The sequence below is a fragment of the Ipomoea nil genome, unplaced genomic scaffold (assembly GCF_001879475.1).
Source record: "Ipomoea nil cultivar Tokyo-kokei standard unplaced genomic scaffold, Asagao_1.1 scaffold3314, whole genome shotgun sequence".
In the NCBI taxonomy this organism is placed as follows: domain Eukaryota; kingdom Viridiplantae; phylum Streptophyta; class Magnoliopsida; order Solanales; family Convolvulaceae; genus Ipomoea; species Ipomoea nil.
The window spans coordinates 2,512,501-2,531,307 of record NW_017619742.1 but is presented as its reverse complement, the minus strand read 5'-3'; the positions used below and the strand labels follow the sequence as shown (position 1 = coordinate 2,531,307).

Sequence of the window (18,807 nt, the reverse complement as noted above, 5' to 3'; positions counted from 1 at the left end):
TTAACTTAATATTCCAAAATTTGAGGGATGAGGTTGAAATCCAAGATCACAAATTAAATAATCAATATTAATTTTTCCAATTTCAAATTTAATCTTTTTTTTTAGTACTGACTCTATTACAATGCAATATTTGTTGCTGGCCTGAAGATTTAAAGCTGCTCCATACTCAAAGCTGAGGGGATGGATGAGTCTCTTCCACTCTCACAGCTGGCCTGAAGATTTAAGGCTGCTCCATACCTAAAGCCAAGGATTGAACCACACCCTCCAGGTTCAATACCACCTCCATTGAAGCTCAAACACACAACCTCTCATATGGGGGAGCAACTTGGTACCACTCGACTACAAAGTCATTGGCTCAAAATTGATCCCATAAACTAACAATGTATATGAGACCTATCACTCTTTTATGAAATAGATTTATTTGGCAAATTATAATTGATTTCCTTCTGATCTTCTAATTCAGTCTAATTGGTACATGGATTTAAGTTTTGGAGATCATTTTATTCCATGCAATTTCTTGACATTCCATTTCAATTTGATCATATTTCTTCCTAATGCCATGAACTGATCTTCAGGCAGTTAGCGTATCCATTGTGTCCCTCTCAGGTGCTCTAAATATTTAATAAATAAATGGAGGTTTAGAGATACACTATTGTGGATATATAATAGAATTGACTGCATACATAAGAATAGAAATGTAGATTTGGAAAATGTTTGATTTAAAACTACGTATTAGATGTAAAAGGGAATAAGGATATGCAGTGTACCGGATTTTTAGAATTAAAGTATCAACATGAATACGTCCTGCATTTCCCCAACACGTATCCGACAAATTGGATTTTTGAAAAATAATGGTTTAATGAAAATTTTCTCGACATTCTATTGAATTTGAACTCCAATCTCCCCCTAATGCTGAGAAATGATCTTTTAATATATTATGCAATCAGCGCTCCTTTTAATTCCTCATTATGGGTTGTAGCTAGTTGATAGCCCTTAATGATATACTATGGTAGTGATATAAGGTAAGGAATGACTGCATACTAAAAGGCTTAACGTAGATAGGGAAATGAACGATTTCGAATCATGTACTAGGTGTTTGTGATATGTAGTGGATAAGTATAGTGGCTTCTCAATTTATGGAGGTCCCTAAAATAAATATATTTCCTCCATAATTGCTTAATTTGCCTTCCGAACAAAGCTCTATTAAGTTTTAGGTTTAGAGCTTTGATGATATTGTCTATCTTTAAAAATTGTTTCATGAAAAATAAAGAAACAATTAGAGTACTCAACATACAATGTTTTATGGAGTGAATTCATCGTATTTTTCATCTTATCAGTCTTGTGAGGGAGATATAAGATGTAGAAAAAATATGATTAGGATAATACCAATCCTAATTATATTTACCAAATATCTGTTAAAATCAATGAATTATGTAATATATATTTGTTTGATTTTGGGAGATTATGATGATAATAATAATGTAACATATATTGTTACCAAAAAAAAGGTGGCTAGGTGGCCAGCCACACTCTACTTTTTTATCATTTTCAAATGCCAAAGATTAGAGCTCTTAAGGAAGTGTTGGATATTGCGCTTATGGTTAGTTTTTCTCATTGAGTTTTTCTTAGTCTAAGGTTTTTAATGAGGCAACCGACATAATCTATGCTCCCTATGCTAAGCTCTAATTTAGGGGTCTCACCAATGGCCACTCAATTTAACGGTTGCATCCAAAAGGGCCACCATGTGAACTGTCACACCCATTCAATAATGCGTTGGATAAGGAGTAACTGGTGGGAAGAAGACTTGACTTTTAGAAACGGTGAATTGGGGTTGGAGAATATTTTGAGATATTTTCCTAAGACATCGACTTCGCAAAATCTCAAAAAAGTGGGGAACTGGACGATGGATTATATACTTGGCCTGGCCACATGGACCGGCCCATGAAAGTAATTGGATCAAGGAAGCCCAAGAAATGAGAAATTTGGGCCTACTCATAGTTCAATAGGATTGGACTTATTATTTATAATGTAATTCGAATTAAACTTATTATTCATAATGTAATAAGGATTGAACTCATTATTCCTATATATATATATATATATATATATATATATATATATATATATATATATATATATATATATATATATATATATATATATATATAGTAGGGTTCTAATGAGAACACATGCTTATGTAAGAACGTGAGAACAAATTGTGTGTATCCATCTAATATTTTTTAATTATATATATATATATATATATATATATATATATATATATATATATATATATATATATATATATAGGGTTGCATTCACATGCAAACACCTTTAAAATACAAACATGTGGACATATATCGTGTACACACATAAATGTGGGTGTGCACACATCTATGGACGATAGTACACACACCTAAACGTGGGTGTGCACACATCCATAGTATGTATGTGTGAATCCACCGTATTTGGGTCCGTGTGCACACGTCCATGAACGACAATGCACACAGGCAGACACAGCACACAAAAACATAAAAGCTAATCACAACCTTAGATATCCAAAATTCAACGATCCAGAAATATCCACACGTTTGTATTTTAAGCCTTGTTTTTACATGAATGTAATTCTCTCTCTCTCTCTCTCTCTCTATATATATATATATATATATATATATATATATGGGAGGTAATTTTCCATGTAAATGGGATTATTATTATTATTATACTAAACAATCATTTTTGTTTGATTCATATTTTTTACTCTTTATCAAACATTAAAAATTCAAAAAATAATTTCTAAAATCATTTTCTAAGTTTTCAAATACACCTTAAAATTTGAACTTCCCCATCTACCAAATGCCTTCTTATTATAACCATAGTGAAAAAAACAAGGACCAAGGAAACATAAACTTAACCCTAAAAAAAAGAGGCGTAAACATGCAACAAAACTAATTTCCTATAACATTGTAGGGAAGATAATCATATCCTCCATCTAACATCATCATACATGTCATCAAAAGCTGTATCACTTTCTTACTCCCAGATAAGGAATAATGTGAAGCAATACTCAAATGCCTTAGACTAATAATGCTAACCTTAGCCACTGAAAGACTGGGGAAGAATTTAAGGAAATAATATTGTCACCAATAAAAGGAGCAATAGCCTAAATTACTAGTACAGAATCAGTCATTTGTATCTGAAGTACGTTAAACGGCGCATATACCGGAGACGCAGATTGTAGACTATATGCGTCCGAAGTTGTTCAACTTCAGACGCATATAGTATTTTTTAAAACACTCTATACGTCCGTTGTTTGCAAATTTCAGACACCTATAGTCACTCTTTTTTAAACTAGGAACAGACGGAAATTGTCCTGCTTTTTAAAAAAAAATAACAAACCGCATAACTATAAACAATAAATAAAAAAATTATTTATTTTGGGAGAAGAAAAATTATTTATTTTATAAAACTACCTATATTTTCCTGTACATTCTAGCATAACTATAAACAAATAATATACTTCAACATTAATCAATTTAAGATGTATACACTACTCCAGACCAATTCTATCAACTAAACACATCAATTCAAAATTTCAATTCTAATAACACTTTAGTACAAATAAACTACAAATTATAAATGTTAACAATTAAAATAAACTACTTAAGAAGTAATATTGTAATAACCATTGCATAACAAGAAAAATTAATGAATGCAAAAAACACTGAATCAGCTTGCTGTGAGCAAAGCATCATCAACAAATAAAGCTTCTGCTTGGCATGGCGAGAGAGAAATCTGTACAGAGAAAGCCAACCCTATTTTTGCATGGTTTTTGTGTCACACAAGTAGTGGCTTTATCAGTCTAATCCAAGACCAGACTTCAATTTGTTTTTTTAAAAAATAATGAATAAAGCAAATATTCTTAGGTTATCATAATCATTGCCTATTACAAACTGAATCTGATCTGATGCACTCTCCCTAACTTAACCAAAATTTAGCATCTAAAACAAAATATTAGATTGTTTTTCTCTTGTAAATATGATTTTTGAATGAGGTACACTTTTGGGGAGAAAGGGAAAACTTGCGCAGATTGCTACCTTTGGCCGCGTAATGTTTTTTTTTCTTTTTTCAAAAGTACTTCATGTACTCCCAACTTTTACTCCACTTGTTTTCAAATTTGATTGGAGGAAAAACAAAAAAAGAATGGATAAACATCATGGCTCCCTATTAAATTAAGCAATCAAGACATGTCATATCATAGAGAGTACAATGCAAAATGAAAGTATAATTTGAGAGTTCTTGTAAAATTACCATTTTTCTTTTCTCTTTTTTCCTCTTCTCACTTGCTTCTCTCTCCGACATGGCATGCAAAAAACTACAAAAGTATACAACTATTGAAGTTGCTCTAATCAGCATAGTGTCAAATCAGCATAAGGTCAACCTCAATAGTGAGGCATTTTTAAGGGATTTTGTCATAGCCATGTAAGAAAGAGAGGGTAGATGGAAGAGAAAAGGGAAAGAAAAAAAAAAAAGCAAAAGAAAAAGTTTGACATGAAAAATTAAAAAAAAAAAAAAAAAATTAAAAACAGGCTATTCACGCGCCCAGCTGGGCACAGCAGGTGCGCCTGCAACTTCTCCTTCTTCCTTTTATCTCTATTAAAATCTCTTAAAAAAACTTACCTACCCATTTGTGGAAATTCATTTTACTGTTCCAAAATCTCCCCAAAATCCCCTTTCTTTTTTGTTGCCCAAAGGTATCCCTCCAGCCGATAGCCAGAAGACTAATCCCTCGTCCCTACGGTCAGCACACTAAGTGGTAGGGGACTGACCAAATGGTTTGCTCCATTCACATGGGTGGGGATCGAACCCTCCAAAATCCCCTTTTAGGATGCCCCTTGATCATCATTCTCGATCACTTTTATTTTGTTTAGATCTGATCTACATATTGTCAACACATGACCATGCTTAGAGCCTTGAGTACAATAAGTTCGATCAATCCGCTCCCCAGACCAAGTACAATGAATTGAGAGTCACACAAAACTTGTATTGAAAATTGTCACACAAACAAAAACACACTACAGATTTTTACTACTAATTACTAAATTGTCAAGAAAAAAAAAAAAAAACTTATTTCAGTTTTAATAATACCATTGTTTTTAAATAAACTCTTTCACAGTTTCACAGACTAATTATTAGTATCACTAGTATCCATTTTGCCCATCCAAGCCGGCGGCAGCATTCCCGTCTGTTCTTGCACCGTCTTGAACAGCGGCGGCAGCATTTTATAAACTCCGGCGACTTCGCCCAAGGCACCGCCGTCTGCGGCGGCGGAGGCATCGCCGTTAGTCCAAATACTGATTTTAGGTTGTATGCCCTTCACGCCTTCCGCATTGATCTTGGCAATTTCTTGAAACACTCCGCCGCTAATCAACAAGTAATCTCTGAGGGCGGCATAGTTTCCGCCCAGAGCACCCAAAAGGGTTCGCAAATACACGCCTTGAGCTTCTGCAAGAGCTTTCAGTCCCTCCGCTTCTTTCTGCTTCGCATACAACTCTCCGTCTAAGATTTGTTGGCGTTTGTAGAGATCGGCTTCCGCCATTGCCTTCTGAGCCTCTGCTTCCTTCTCCTTTTGATACAGATAGGCTTCTGCAGCTTTCTGCTTCTTGTAAAGCTCCCAATTTGCTTCTTGCACCTAAGTTATCATTATTTGTTATTATGTAATTCTTTTGAGTCCAAATAGTGTTGATTACACGAATAATAAATAATTTATTACATACCTTGGTTTCATATTCGACGCTGGCTTTGCTCAAGAACTCTGCCTTAAGCTTCTCTGTTACAGTCAATGCATTCATCCTCTCCACCTCCTTCTGCAGCTCTGCAGCTCTAAGCGCCACCGCTTTCTTGGCCTCCACCTCCGCCACTTCCGCCTCCTTAGCCCAACCAGCCTTCTTCTTCGCCAGATCAGCGTTGGCTTCGGCCACCTCCGCTTCTCTCAAATTCTCGAAAATCTTAACCGCAGTCTTCACTTTGATCTCTTCCTTCTTCCCATCCCCTTGTCTCTGAGTCGATATAATCTTGGTTTCCGCATCAATTTTGGCGGCGTTCTGCAGCGTCTGCCCTTCACGAGACTTGGACCCAATTGCTCCTTTCATCCTCGCTTCTGCAACGTCAATTTTAGCCTGATTTGCAGCCTCCATTTGAGTCTTCTGACCCAAGTAGGAGAAGTATTCGTGTCCGGGGACATCAACGAGTTGTTTCACGTTAGCATTGTAGATCAAAAGCCCGAATTGGTTGAGTTCGAGCTGCACTTTCTCGAAAACCTCCTGCTTAAACTCCTTGGCTCCCCTGAAGACCTCTTCCATGGTCATGGACGCGGCCAGGACGCGAGTCTCGCCCTCGATGATCCCTTGAACCAGTTCCTTGACGTGGTGGGAGAGCTTATCGTGGGGAGAAATTAGCTTGGCGTACTTCAAGAGGCTTGACTCGTCGTCGATGCGAGGGCCGATGGTGAAGACGGCCGGAAGGATGAATGGGAGCTTCTCGGCGCTCATGGCCTGGACTTCGAAGGTGTAGTTCACCGGGGAAACGTCGAAGACGGTGCAAGATTGGCCGGGAAGAACCCATGCTTTCTTGGAAATCTTGATATCGTCGATGCCGACACCGGTGATCACCAAATACTCCGAAGCACTTGCAACCCTATACATGATTGTCCGATTCGATGATAAACCTGAAAGTATCGCCGGCAGGTTGAAACTAACCGTGGAATGATGGATGAAGAAAACAATATATATATATATATATATATATATATATATATATATATATATATATATATATATATATATATATAATAGTTTTATTTAGAATGGAATCATAAGATTGATCGGAATCAATGACTTGATTTTGTAGTTATAGAAAATTAGACTTCAAATTCTTATTACCTTACAAAAAGTCAAAAATTACTACATACGGACTAAAATATACATATATAATTATTCTATTATATTATTAAATTTAATTATTAAATGAATTCTTTAATTAAAAAAAAAAGAAAAAAAAAACACCTACAAGTCCAACAAGTTACCAATTCTCAAAAGTAAAACCATTCAATATTATTCAGTGAATCCATAAATTTGCCACCCTATAAATATGTCTTAATATACGTGTATTTTCAACTTATCCGAATTATATATATATATATATCCTTCTTGTTAAGTAATCCTTATGCGCTATAACTTGAATGTGGAAGCACAATCAACAATGAATCGCATGTAAATCAAATCAATCAACTAAACAATGTTCAAGAATGCAAGAATGCTTCAAATCAATCAACTAAACAATGTTCAAGAATGCAAGAATGCTTCAAATCAATCAACTAAACAATGTTTTAAGAATGCAGGAATGCTTCACCTCTCTAATCTGTATGCCGCTTTAAGCACCTCCGGATGATATGGAGACTGGAAAACTCAGAGAATAGAAAATAGTATTGATTCCTAGAGTTTTTCTGCTATTTATAGATGTGATGAGAAACCGTAGGAGGAATAGAAACCTCTTTTAGAAATAAAAATCCCTTTAGGAATGTGAGACGTCCTTTTAGAAATAGAAATCCATTTAGGAATGTGAAACCTACTTCTAGGAACCTGTAACCTTTTCCAATATACATCTTTTAACCTATCCCTTTGAAATAGAAATCCCTTTAGGAATGTGAAACCTCCTTCTAAGAACCTGTAACCTTTTCCAGTATACATCTTTTAACCTATATAAATTTAAATTTTAACTGAACGAGAGGGAAGGTCTCATCCCAATTAGAATCGATAGGTTAAATTGTACAAAATTTTGAAAAAAAAAAAAAAAAAGTAACCTTCTAATTAATATAGCTCTTATGCTATGAAAAATAGGTATAGGGTCCCCGTTCTATATAAACATTTTTAACGATTATAATTTTATTGTATTAAATTATTAAATAAAGTCTTTGTTTGATCTCTAATTTTTTTTTTCATTTTTCCACATATACTAGTTTAATTACAGTAATGTTGAAGTATTATTTTAATTGCACTTCAGATCATTTGACAATGTATGTTATTGTATGACTCCGAATTTTAGTTTTATTTTCCACGTAAACTAGTTTCATTTTAGCAAAACTAAAGTATCTTTTTAATTATACTACAGTTTCATTTGACGATAATGTACTCTATTTTTTAGTTTTATTTTCCACACACTAATTTTCATTATAGTAACACTAAAGTATTATTTTAATTCTACTATAATTTCATTCGACGATCATGATTATGATCCACACTTGGTTCATACAACGAAGTGTGAATCATGATCCACTTTATAACAACCGTAAGCCCTCGCTTTCATGGTCAAGAAAAGGATTTGAATCTCAAGTTCTTTTTTTTGTGCAAACCACGAGCTGGTCCGGATCTTTCTCTGTCCGTTTAACGGTCTAGATTCACCCGATTAATCCCCATTCACTTCGGGAGGCACGAGAACTGGCCCAAAAGGAATCGTTGAATCCCAAGTTTTAATTTCCTTTTAGTCTACCTCCATAGATTGTAGTCCAAACCACGCTCACACTCAACATTCTCGGGGGTTTTGAATGTCATACTCTGCACTAGCAGAGTTTTGAACTTCAACAACATTAGCATCCACTACATTCTGATTGCCACTAACACCAACATACACAATATTACCAAACTCACAACACCCAGAATTTAAAATCATCCCCATCCTCACCTCTTATTTTTACCTCCATCTTGTTCCCGTCATGTATGAGTACAATTAACATCCCTAAACTTAATTTGATTTTATTTGTTATTATGTAATTTTTTTTTTGTGTACAAATAGTGTTGATTACACCAATAATATATAAATAATTGAGAAAATTTCACTTTTCATTCCTAAGTTATAAAATAATTGTAGAATTCGTCCTTAAGTTTTGGTCATACCCACTTTTCGTCCCTAAATTATCATTGACATTGCACTTTTCTTCCTTGTACTAATAAAATATTATGGACGAAATTTACAATTTTAGTATAGCTAGGGAACGAAAAGTGAACATAAAAATAAAACACCAATTATTATAACTTAAAGACGAAAGTGAGCAGGACAACTTAGCTCGCATCCCGAATAGCATTAAGGAGCTACTGACTTTGCCTGAAATCAGGGAAGAGGAAGATGAGGTGGCCTGGACTGCAGAACCCTCAGGTATGTTCTCTATCAAATCTACTTACATGATTCATAGGTTTAATTCTAATGTGCAGATGCCGATATGTAAGCTTAAAGTGCCTAAAATAAATGAAAACTCTGATGCGGATCTGTTACGTACTGAAATTTAGTACGCAACGGAAGAAACCTTTCGAGCAGGCTTCTGGTTCCAATCCGTATTCGAGTTATGGTAACACCAAAAGAAAAATAATATAACAGAAGAAAATGATGAAGAACTCTTCAATATAATTCATTTTTGCATACTTTTAACATTACATAGAATACCATATATATACTATCTCACTTCCTAACATAATGTAATTATAATAATGGAATGACTAATTATTTTCCTAATTACCAATTACACATAAATGCTAATTATTTTCCAATAATGGAATGACTAATTATTCTCCTAATTATCAATTACACATAAATGCTAATTATTTTCCTAATTACATATATAAGGTAATATATATTATTCTTGCTACAAGATCAATGCCCATCAATGGCGTATCACTCATTGCTTCTTCGAAAATCACCTTGTCCTCAAGGTGGAAGTATAAGTGGTTCGTCTCTTGAGTTCTACCCAATACAAATATTCAACTCAAATTTTTGGTTGAAAAATGTTAGGAAGATTGTACATCAGGTACAAGGCTTGACCGAACCAATACCATTGCAATATAGAGACAAATGAGAATTCCTCCTTGTGTAACCCGGTAACAAAATTCATTTTCTCTTGCAGTGTGTTCTCTTGGATATAAACTGGATTTTTCATGAGGTAGATTTCTTTTGTAGGAGAAACTAGTAGTACATAAATCTTTTCTGGCGCACTTTCATCCTCCTTAGTAGAACTCAAACTTGTACAATTCTTCATAATCGGGATTGGTTCTTCAACTGTCAATGGGATATTAGGAGGGGGTGGTGGTGGCTTGTCTAATATGTGTAAATTTTTCTCCTTGAGATCATGAACAATTTTATTATCAACCACATTCATTGACACCTCAAATTGTAGTTGATCTTTTGGCATTGTTTCCTTGAGGATATCTACATGCTTTCTTGGACCATCTAGTTGACTTTGATCTTTTTCCAATTTATGAAGACTGTTGTGAGACGAATAATTGCTAGTGACATGGTTAATCTCCTCAATTGATACAATCAAACTTTGCAATGTTTGATTAATGGTTTGGAGTTGGAGATTCAAATTATTGGTGTAGATAATTTGATTATGGACGAAAACTGAGAGATTTGTTACTAACCGATTTGTCATGACGGTATGTAACAAATCAATAAGTTGATTTCAAGAATTGTGATGGAAAAAAAAAAAAAAAGGAATAAGGGTCAAATTGGCCACTGAACGTAACGCGAAAGTGCAATCAGGCCATCGAACTTAAAAAATGTGCAATTACCCCACTTAACTTTCCAAATGCCTTCAATTTTACCTAGTAGCAGGTTTCTAACCTTTTGTTCCGGTTAATTGATGACTTGGATGATTACATGGCAATATATATTATTTTCTTTTAATTTCCCTTGTTTTTGGTGCTTCCAGCGTGTAAGAAACATACCTGAAGGCGGTGACCACCATGTACAACTACCTATTCATCCGCCTACTTCTCCAGCCCAGCATCGTCGACCCAATCGCCGGAAAAAAGAAGAAGCAAAACGAGACCATCAAAGTCACCAAAGAAAGCAACTAATATATGAGCATCCTTCATACTTCTTTGAACTGTAGTGGTTGAAAATGTGGCCTGGACACCATGGGTGAGACTTCACCTTGCCCCAAACCACGTCCCCCATTTCAAAACCCATACCAACAGTCCATCGCCTCCCATTCGCTGCAAAATCGTCAAACTTGGAAATAAAGCAACAGGTCATATTCAGAAACAACAGTGTTCCTCTCGATTCCGTTAACATCGATTATACTATTTCCAAACCCGTGAATCAATTCTGTTCCACCCTTGTCCTCCAAATTAACTACACTGGTACCACCTCAGAACCCAATTTCTTCCTCTCAGCATGCCAAATGTCGGCGCGGCAGTTGAGGATGAGGAAACAGAAGCATCTGGACGATCTTGTGGTGCAGGTTGCGTAGCTGACGAACGATAACGTCCAGATCCTTAACCTGGAGAGAGGAGAAATGGAAGAGAAAATCTATGGACACGATGGAGCTGGGAAGAAAGGAAAACAAAGGGAAAAAATAAAGAAAAAAAGAAAAAGAAATGCCATGTAATCGTCTAGTCAACAATTAACCGGAACAAAGGGTTAGAAACCGGCTATTAGGTAAAATTGAAGGTATTTGAAACGTTGAGTGAGGTGATTGCACATTTTTTAGGTTCGGTGGCCTGGTTGCACTTTCGCGTTACGTTCAGTGGCCAATTTGGCCCTTATTCCAAAAAAAAAAAAAAAGATAATGATAAAGAAAAAATACGATTAAGAAAAAATTTTGTGGTTTTTTTTTTTTTTCCTGATTTGGTTGAGAACTTTTTTTTTTTTTTTGAATTTTCTAAGGGATGCTGCCAAAAACTGAAAACAAGAACAAAAATAAAATAAAAATAAAAAGAAAGAGAATACTCTCACCAATAGACTCAATGAAAGCACCAATTGTTACGTGATGCATCTTTTTCGATCATTACTTCCGCATCAATTTCCACCTGATGAGTGGGAGTTTGATGATGATCTACTTCCACACAAGTATCCATTATTAAATTTGCATCAGGAAATTCTATATTCATAGTGCAATATCCTTCATAAATGTTGTGGCCATGGAATGCTTGTTTGGCAACGATTGAATCCACAATGGAATCAAACCATACCAAAGCTTGGAATAAGGTGTGACCCTCATCCTTTAAAATATGAATATATTGTACGGATCCTTTCGTAGAAAAGATCTCATACAATACAAAATCATCGATCAGATACCAAACTTGGTGTACAAAAACCAATAAGCACCGGTGAATAATATTTTCCATAAAAAAAATAAATTTTTTTCCCATATATTTCCACTCCTTTTCTCCTCTTTTTTTTGGACTTTTTTTTTGGACGTTTTTTGTTTCTCCTTTTTTTTTTCTTTTTTTTTTTCACTATTTTTGTAAATATAAATTCAAAGGAATGCCTATACGGCTAACAAACAAAATAACAATAATAACAAAAAATAAAAAGATAGGGGATACTCTCACCACTGTAATCAATGAAAGTACCAATGTTACGTACTGAAATTTAGTACGCAACGGAAGAAACTTTTCGAGCAGGCTTCTGGCTCCAATCCGTATTCGAGTTACGGTAACTCCAAAAGTAAAACAATATAACGAAAGAGAATGAAGAACTCTTCAATATAAATGACTAGAAGTCTAGAATAGTAGAATAACAATACATTTCTCTCCTTCCAATCTTCATATACAATGGTCTATTTATGCTAATTTACTAATACCTACAATAATTAACCTACTAAATTATACTAACTATACAAGGTAATGATATATTGTGATTTACATAATTTCCCTATACTAATTTAGGCACAATATTAAAAATACGATTTAGAAAAAATTTTGTGGTTTTTTTTTCTGATTTGGTTGAGAACTTTTTTTTTTTTTTTTTTTTTGAATTTTCTAAGGGATGCTGCCAAAAACTGAAAACAAGAACAAAAATAAAATAAAAATAAAAAGAGAGAGAATACTCTCACCAATAGACTCAATGAAAGCACCAATGTTACGTACTGAAATTAGTACGCAACGGAAGAAACCTTTCGAGCAGGCTTCTGGCTCCAATCCGTATTCGAGTTACGGTAACTCCAAAAGAAAAATAATATAACAGAAGAAAATGATGAAGAACTCTTGCTGTATTTTTTTTCAATATTTTTTTCCTTTTTTTTTTTAACTTCGTTTTCTCGCTTCTTTTTTGTTTTTTTTTTTTTTTTTTTTTTTGGAATAAGGGTCAAATAGGCCATCAAACTGCACACAATAATGCAATTAAGCCACTGGACAAAAAAAACAACAATTAGGCCACTAAACTAAACAATTTCATTCAATTATTCTAATTTATAGGTTTCGTAGGTTACTAACAGGTCATCCAAACAATTTAAAATATTTTTTAAAAAATTATTATTTAAAAATAATAAATTAAAAAAAAAAAAAAAAAAAAATATTAACCGTCCCCACCGGAGACGAGTTTCTTCGTCTCCATGGCCGGAGACGAAGAAACTTTCTTCGTCTCCGGCAGAGACGAGTTTTTTTTTTTTTTTTTTTTTTTTTTTTTTTTTTTTTAAATTTAAATTTACTATTTTTAAATAATAATTTTTTAAAAAATATTTTAAATTATTTGGGTGACCTGTTAGTAACCTACAAAACCTGTAAATTAGAATAATTGAATGAAATTCCTTAGTTTAGTGGCCTAATTGTTGTTTTTTTTTTGTTCAGTGGCCAATTGCATTATTGTGTGCAGTTCGATGGCCTATTTGACCCTTATTCCTTTTTTTTTTTCTTTTGGTCAAATTTTTCACCTTTTTTTTTTTTTTTTTTGAAGAATGCAGCCAACAAAAAAAATAAAAATAATAATAAAAATAAAAAAGATAGGGGATACTCTCACCAATGGAATCAATGAAAGCATCAATGTTACGTACTGAAATTTAGTACGCAATGGAAGAAACCTTTCGAGCAGGCTTCTGGCTCCGATCCGTATTCGAGTTACTGTAACTCCAAAAGAAAAATAATATAACAGAAGAAAAAATGATGAAGAACTCTTCAATATAATTCATTTTTGCATACTTTTAACATTACATAGAATACCATATATATACTATCTCACTTCCTAACATAATGTAATTATAATAATGGAATGACTAATTATTCTCCTAATTACCAATTACACATAAATGCTAATTATTTTTCAATAATGGAATGACTAATTATTCTCCTAATTATCAATTACACATAAATGCTAATTATTTTCCTAAGTACATATATAAGTTAATAAGTTAATATATATTATTCTTGCTACAAGATGAATGGCTTATTAAGATCATATATCCTCCACAACAAAATAATGGGAAAAGAGTTGATGTGGCATGCGGGAGCCCTTCAATGGAGCACTTCTGGACTCTGAACGTGGATGGATGGCAGCGTCAAACCGGCCAACAACCAAGCTGTCTATGGGGTCCCCCCTCCTTTCACTCATGGAAAAAGTTATTAAATAAAATCGTTATTCACTCGCAATATAATTAAACAATTCATTCTTCCATCCTCAGGCCTCTCACACCCCGCCCGACATAGTATTTGAGATGATGTAAATCATGGTAACTCAGCTGAACACTATGGTAGAGGTGGTTCAAGAAACGCCATTGGAGGCAATGGAATACAAGGAGTTCATGCAGATAGTATTAGTGAATATAAACCTGATGTTGTTTGTCTCCTAGAACCTAAAGTTTCAGGAGTGCATGCAGATAGTATCTGCTGTAAAATTGGTTTTGATGAGTGGGTTAGAGTTGAAGTAGTTGGCTTCTTGGGGGGGTATTTGGGTGCTTTGGAAGGACTCAATTCAGATTGATGTTATTCAAACACACCCCCAATTTGTGGTTCTCAGTGTCAAGAATGACCAAAAGGATCCTTGGATCTTATCTGTTGTTTATGCGACTCTCTAAGCCTTCTCAGTTTAATGCTAACAGGAGTTTTCGTTTCAATGCTGCCTAGTGCACTCACACTGATTTCCAGGCTTGCGTTAACCGGAACTGGAAGCAGGAGGAAAGTTTTGAGGCAAATATCTCTCATCTATCTAAGAAATTGAGTAGCTGAAATAAACAGACATTCGGGAATATTTTCCCAAGGAAGAGGAGGGTTCTAGCTAATTAAGCTACAAAATAAATGCGCACTAATTTGTTTTCTTTTTTATGCTCATAATAATAAATGTAATATATTTTCTTTTGTAGTCAAATTATAAATATTATTGTATTTTTTATGAAACCTCAAAAAGTTTTGGGATATATAATATACTAGTATTTTCACACGTGCGATGCACGAAATGGAATTGTTGCAATATATTAAAAATATTTAAATCAAGGAATAAAGTCCAAATTGGCCCCTGAACAAAACGTGAAAGTGCAATTTGGTCCCTGAACGTAAAAGAAGTGCAATTACCCCCCTCAACATCTCAAATATGTGCAATTTGACCTGATAGCAGGTTAACATTCCATCCAATCGGTTATATGATGATGTGTATGCTGACTTGGCATTTTTTTTTATTTCCTTTTATTTCCTTTTCTTCCACTCACCGTGTATTAAGGCAAAGCTTCAATAGAAATTCCCAAACCACGCATCAAAATTCCCAAACCTGCATTAGAAATTCCATTCATCGTGTACCTGCATCAGAAATTCCATTCACCGTGTACCTGCATCAGAAATTCCCAAACCACGCCCGTGAAAGCTATTAACTTGTTCGTTGTTAATATAACTATGTAAAATTGAATATTTTTTCATGAAATTTATCCTGCTTGTAAATTTGAGAGAAGATATCGATGGTGGAATATTACAACTGCTAGAGTTAGTTGTTTTGTAAAGAAGAAGACAAAAGAAGGAAATAAAAAAAAAATGCCAAGTCATCTTTCCAAAAAAAATGCCAAGTCATCATCCACGTCACACATGCAACCTGCTAGATGGGATGTTAACCTGCTATCAGGTCAAATTGCACATATTAGAGGTGTTGAGGGGGGTAATTGCACTTTTTTTTTTTTACGTTCAGGGACCTAATTGCATTTTCATGTTTCGTTCAGGGGTCAATTTGGACCTTATTCCTTAAATCAATATATAATTATTTAAGGGGGTGTTTGGTTGGATGGAAATCAAATTCCATGGAAAAGATTTTCCATGAAATGTAGGAAAATGATGTTTTACCTTGTTTGGTTGGATGGAAAATCTTTTCCTTGGGAATTTGACTTCCCAAAGATGAATGAAAAGAAAATCCTACCTAAACATTGGTATCTTGTTTTCCAAATGAGTTGGGAAGAAAATATAGTACTATAGACTATTTTGCCCTCATCAAAATTTATTAACTACACATGTATAAATTATTGTTAAGGGCATATTGGTCTTTATATTCATAATTCCTTACCATTCCAAACTCAACCAAACAATGGAATTCATATTCCCAGTAATTTCTTTTCCACTAACCAAACAATGGAATCTATTTTCCTGGTAATTTGTTTTCCATGGAATTTGAATTCCATTTCCTTCAAATATTTTCCAGCGAACCAAACGGGCTGTAAGAGTTAATTTCACCAGAGGTAGCTTATCTTTCCTGACAATTCCAAATTTAGTCCTAGACTATAGTTATTAATTATTACGTTTTATTCTATGTTTATAATTCTTACGTGGTTAATATTCTTACTATTATTATTAATACTTAATTACTTTTAGATATTATTATTACCACTTATATTATTTTTATATTATTATAAAATTTCAAGATTTTGTTTTTATATATAGTATAGATTACAATAGAAATTGTATTACACTATTTTATAATATTTGAATAGAATTTTAACACAAAATTATTGTACGAATGAGAAAGTAGAAATCAATAAATTTCAGGATTTTGTTTTTATATATAGTATAGATTACAATAGGAATTGTATTACACTATTTTATAATATTATAATATAATTTTAACCCAGAATTATTGTACGAATGAGAAAGTAGAAATCAATATATTTTATTATGAAGAGAGATTTTTTCAAAATTGAGCGGGAAGTTAAAATTTCAGGATTTTGTTTTTATATATAGTATAGATAGATTACAATAGGAATTGTATTACACTATTTTATAATATTATAATATAATTTTAACCCAGAATTATTGTACGAATGGGAAAGTATGAAATCAATATATTTTATTAGGAAGAGAGATTTTTAGGAATTGGACGGGAAGTTAAAATTTCAGGATTTTGATTTTATATATAACTAGTATTTGCACCCGTGCGATGCACGGAATGAATATGTTGTAATATATTAAGAATATATGAATCGATATATAATTATTTAAATTAGAACATCAAATATTATATAGTGCACTTAAAAATATGATTTGAATTGTTTATATATTTTGATGTTATCATTGCTTGAATTTGTGCAAATAATTGCTCAAATTAATAGCTAATGTCTAGATGTACGGATGCGGTCCTATAATTTTGATGATTTTATTCATCATTGTTTAGTATTTTCATACATTAGGTAAATGTGCTCGTTCTCTAATAACTCAGTTATAGAAATGAATTGCTATCCATATTCATTTGTATGGAAGATATATATATTTTTTTGTCTAGATATATAGAAATTTTTTTATTTAAAAAAAAATTAATATCACCGATTATATTTACACATTATTGAAACCTCTTTGTAGACGACATTGGTAGTGACAACACAATCTTGTTCATCTTCGTCTAGAGCTAAAATCTTCTCCATCAGGACGGGTTACTTGGATGAAAATATATAATGGTAGAATATCACTCAATTAGTTGTCCTTTTATATTTTCAGTCAATTCGTAATATCATATTCATTTTCAGCCAATTATTCTTTTTTATTTTCAATCAATTAAAATATCAAATGCAATGATATTTTTACCTAACTTCCGTTCCATTTTTAATTGATGATGTAGATATTATTATTGAAATATTTCCGTTCCATTTTCAATTTACCTTTACTATTGTTTAAAATATGCATTTACTATTGCTAATGTAGAATATCATTATTGGAATATTTTCCTCCAATTTTTAATTTTCATTCCATTTTTAATTAAAATGCAATGATCTTACCATTTTTTTAGTCAATTATAGATCATTTTTTATTTGCAGTCAATTATTAATATTCATTTCCTTTTATATTTTCAGTCAATTAGTAATATTAGATTCATTTTCAGTTAATTATTCTTTTTTATTTTCAATCAATCAGTCAATTAGAATATAGATGCAGTGATATTTTTACCTAATTTTCGTTCCATTTTAATTTGATGATGTAAAATATTATTAATGAAATATTTTTGTTCCATTTTTAATTTATCTTTACTATTTTTTAAAATATGTCTTTACTATTTGATGATGTAAAATATTATTATTAAAATATTTCATTTCCATTTTTAATTTTCCTTTACTTTTAACCAAAAAAAAAAAAAAAAAAAAAAAAAAAAAGACTTTGGACTTCTCAATACTTGCCCACATTGATTTTATTTTTTTTTTTGTAAACCCAGGGTTTCCACCGTTGGACACAGTGACTAATCACCTCGTTAAATTGTAAGCACCTCTTTTGGGTGGGACAGCTGGCTTAGAGATTTAAGGCTGCTCCATTCCCAAATCCAAGGACCGAACCCTTGACTTTTAGTTAAGGATGGATGAGTCGATCCCTTACACTCAACCACACCCTTCAGGTTACTTGCCTACATTGATGGGCAAGCAATTATGTTTGTAAGAGGAGCATTGCTCCTCTTTCCAAACATTTTCAATGCGAGAAAGGGGGCCCGTGACTCCCTTTTGTCTTCTCCTTATTTTTTTTTAATTTTAATTTTATTTTGTATATCGTTTTGTTTGGATTATTATTATTATTATTATTATTATTATTATTATTA

The 18,807-nt window shown here is 33.0% G+C and overlaps 1 protein-coding gene across 1 annotated transcript; it reads right to left on the bottom strand.

The window, feature by feature from the left end:
- Nucleotides 1-5,023: 5,023 nt before the first annotated feature.
- Nucleotides 5,024-6,768, bottom strand: LOC109169348 (flotillin-like protein 4). Its single transcript, XM_019318230.1, has 2 exons — nucleotides 5,778-6,768; nucleotides 5,024-5,692 (listed from the first exon to the last, which is right to left on the bottom strand). Exons 1-2 carry the CDS (start codon nucleotides 6,702-6,704, stop codon nucleotides 5,186-5,188), a joined length of 1,434 nt encoding a protein of 477 aa, XP_019173775.1. The 5' UTR covers nucleotides 6,705-6,768; the 3' UTR covers nucleotides 5,024-5,185.
- Between the last annotated feature and the right edge of the window lie 12,039 nt (nucleotides 6,769-18,807).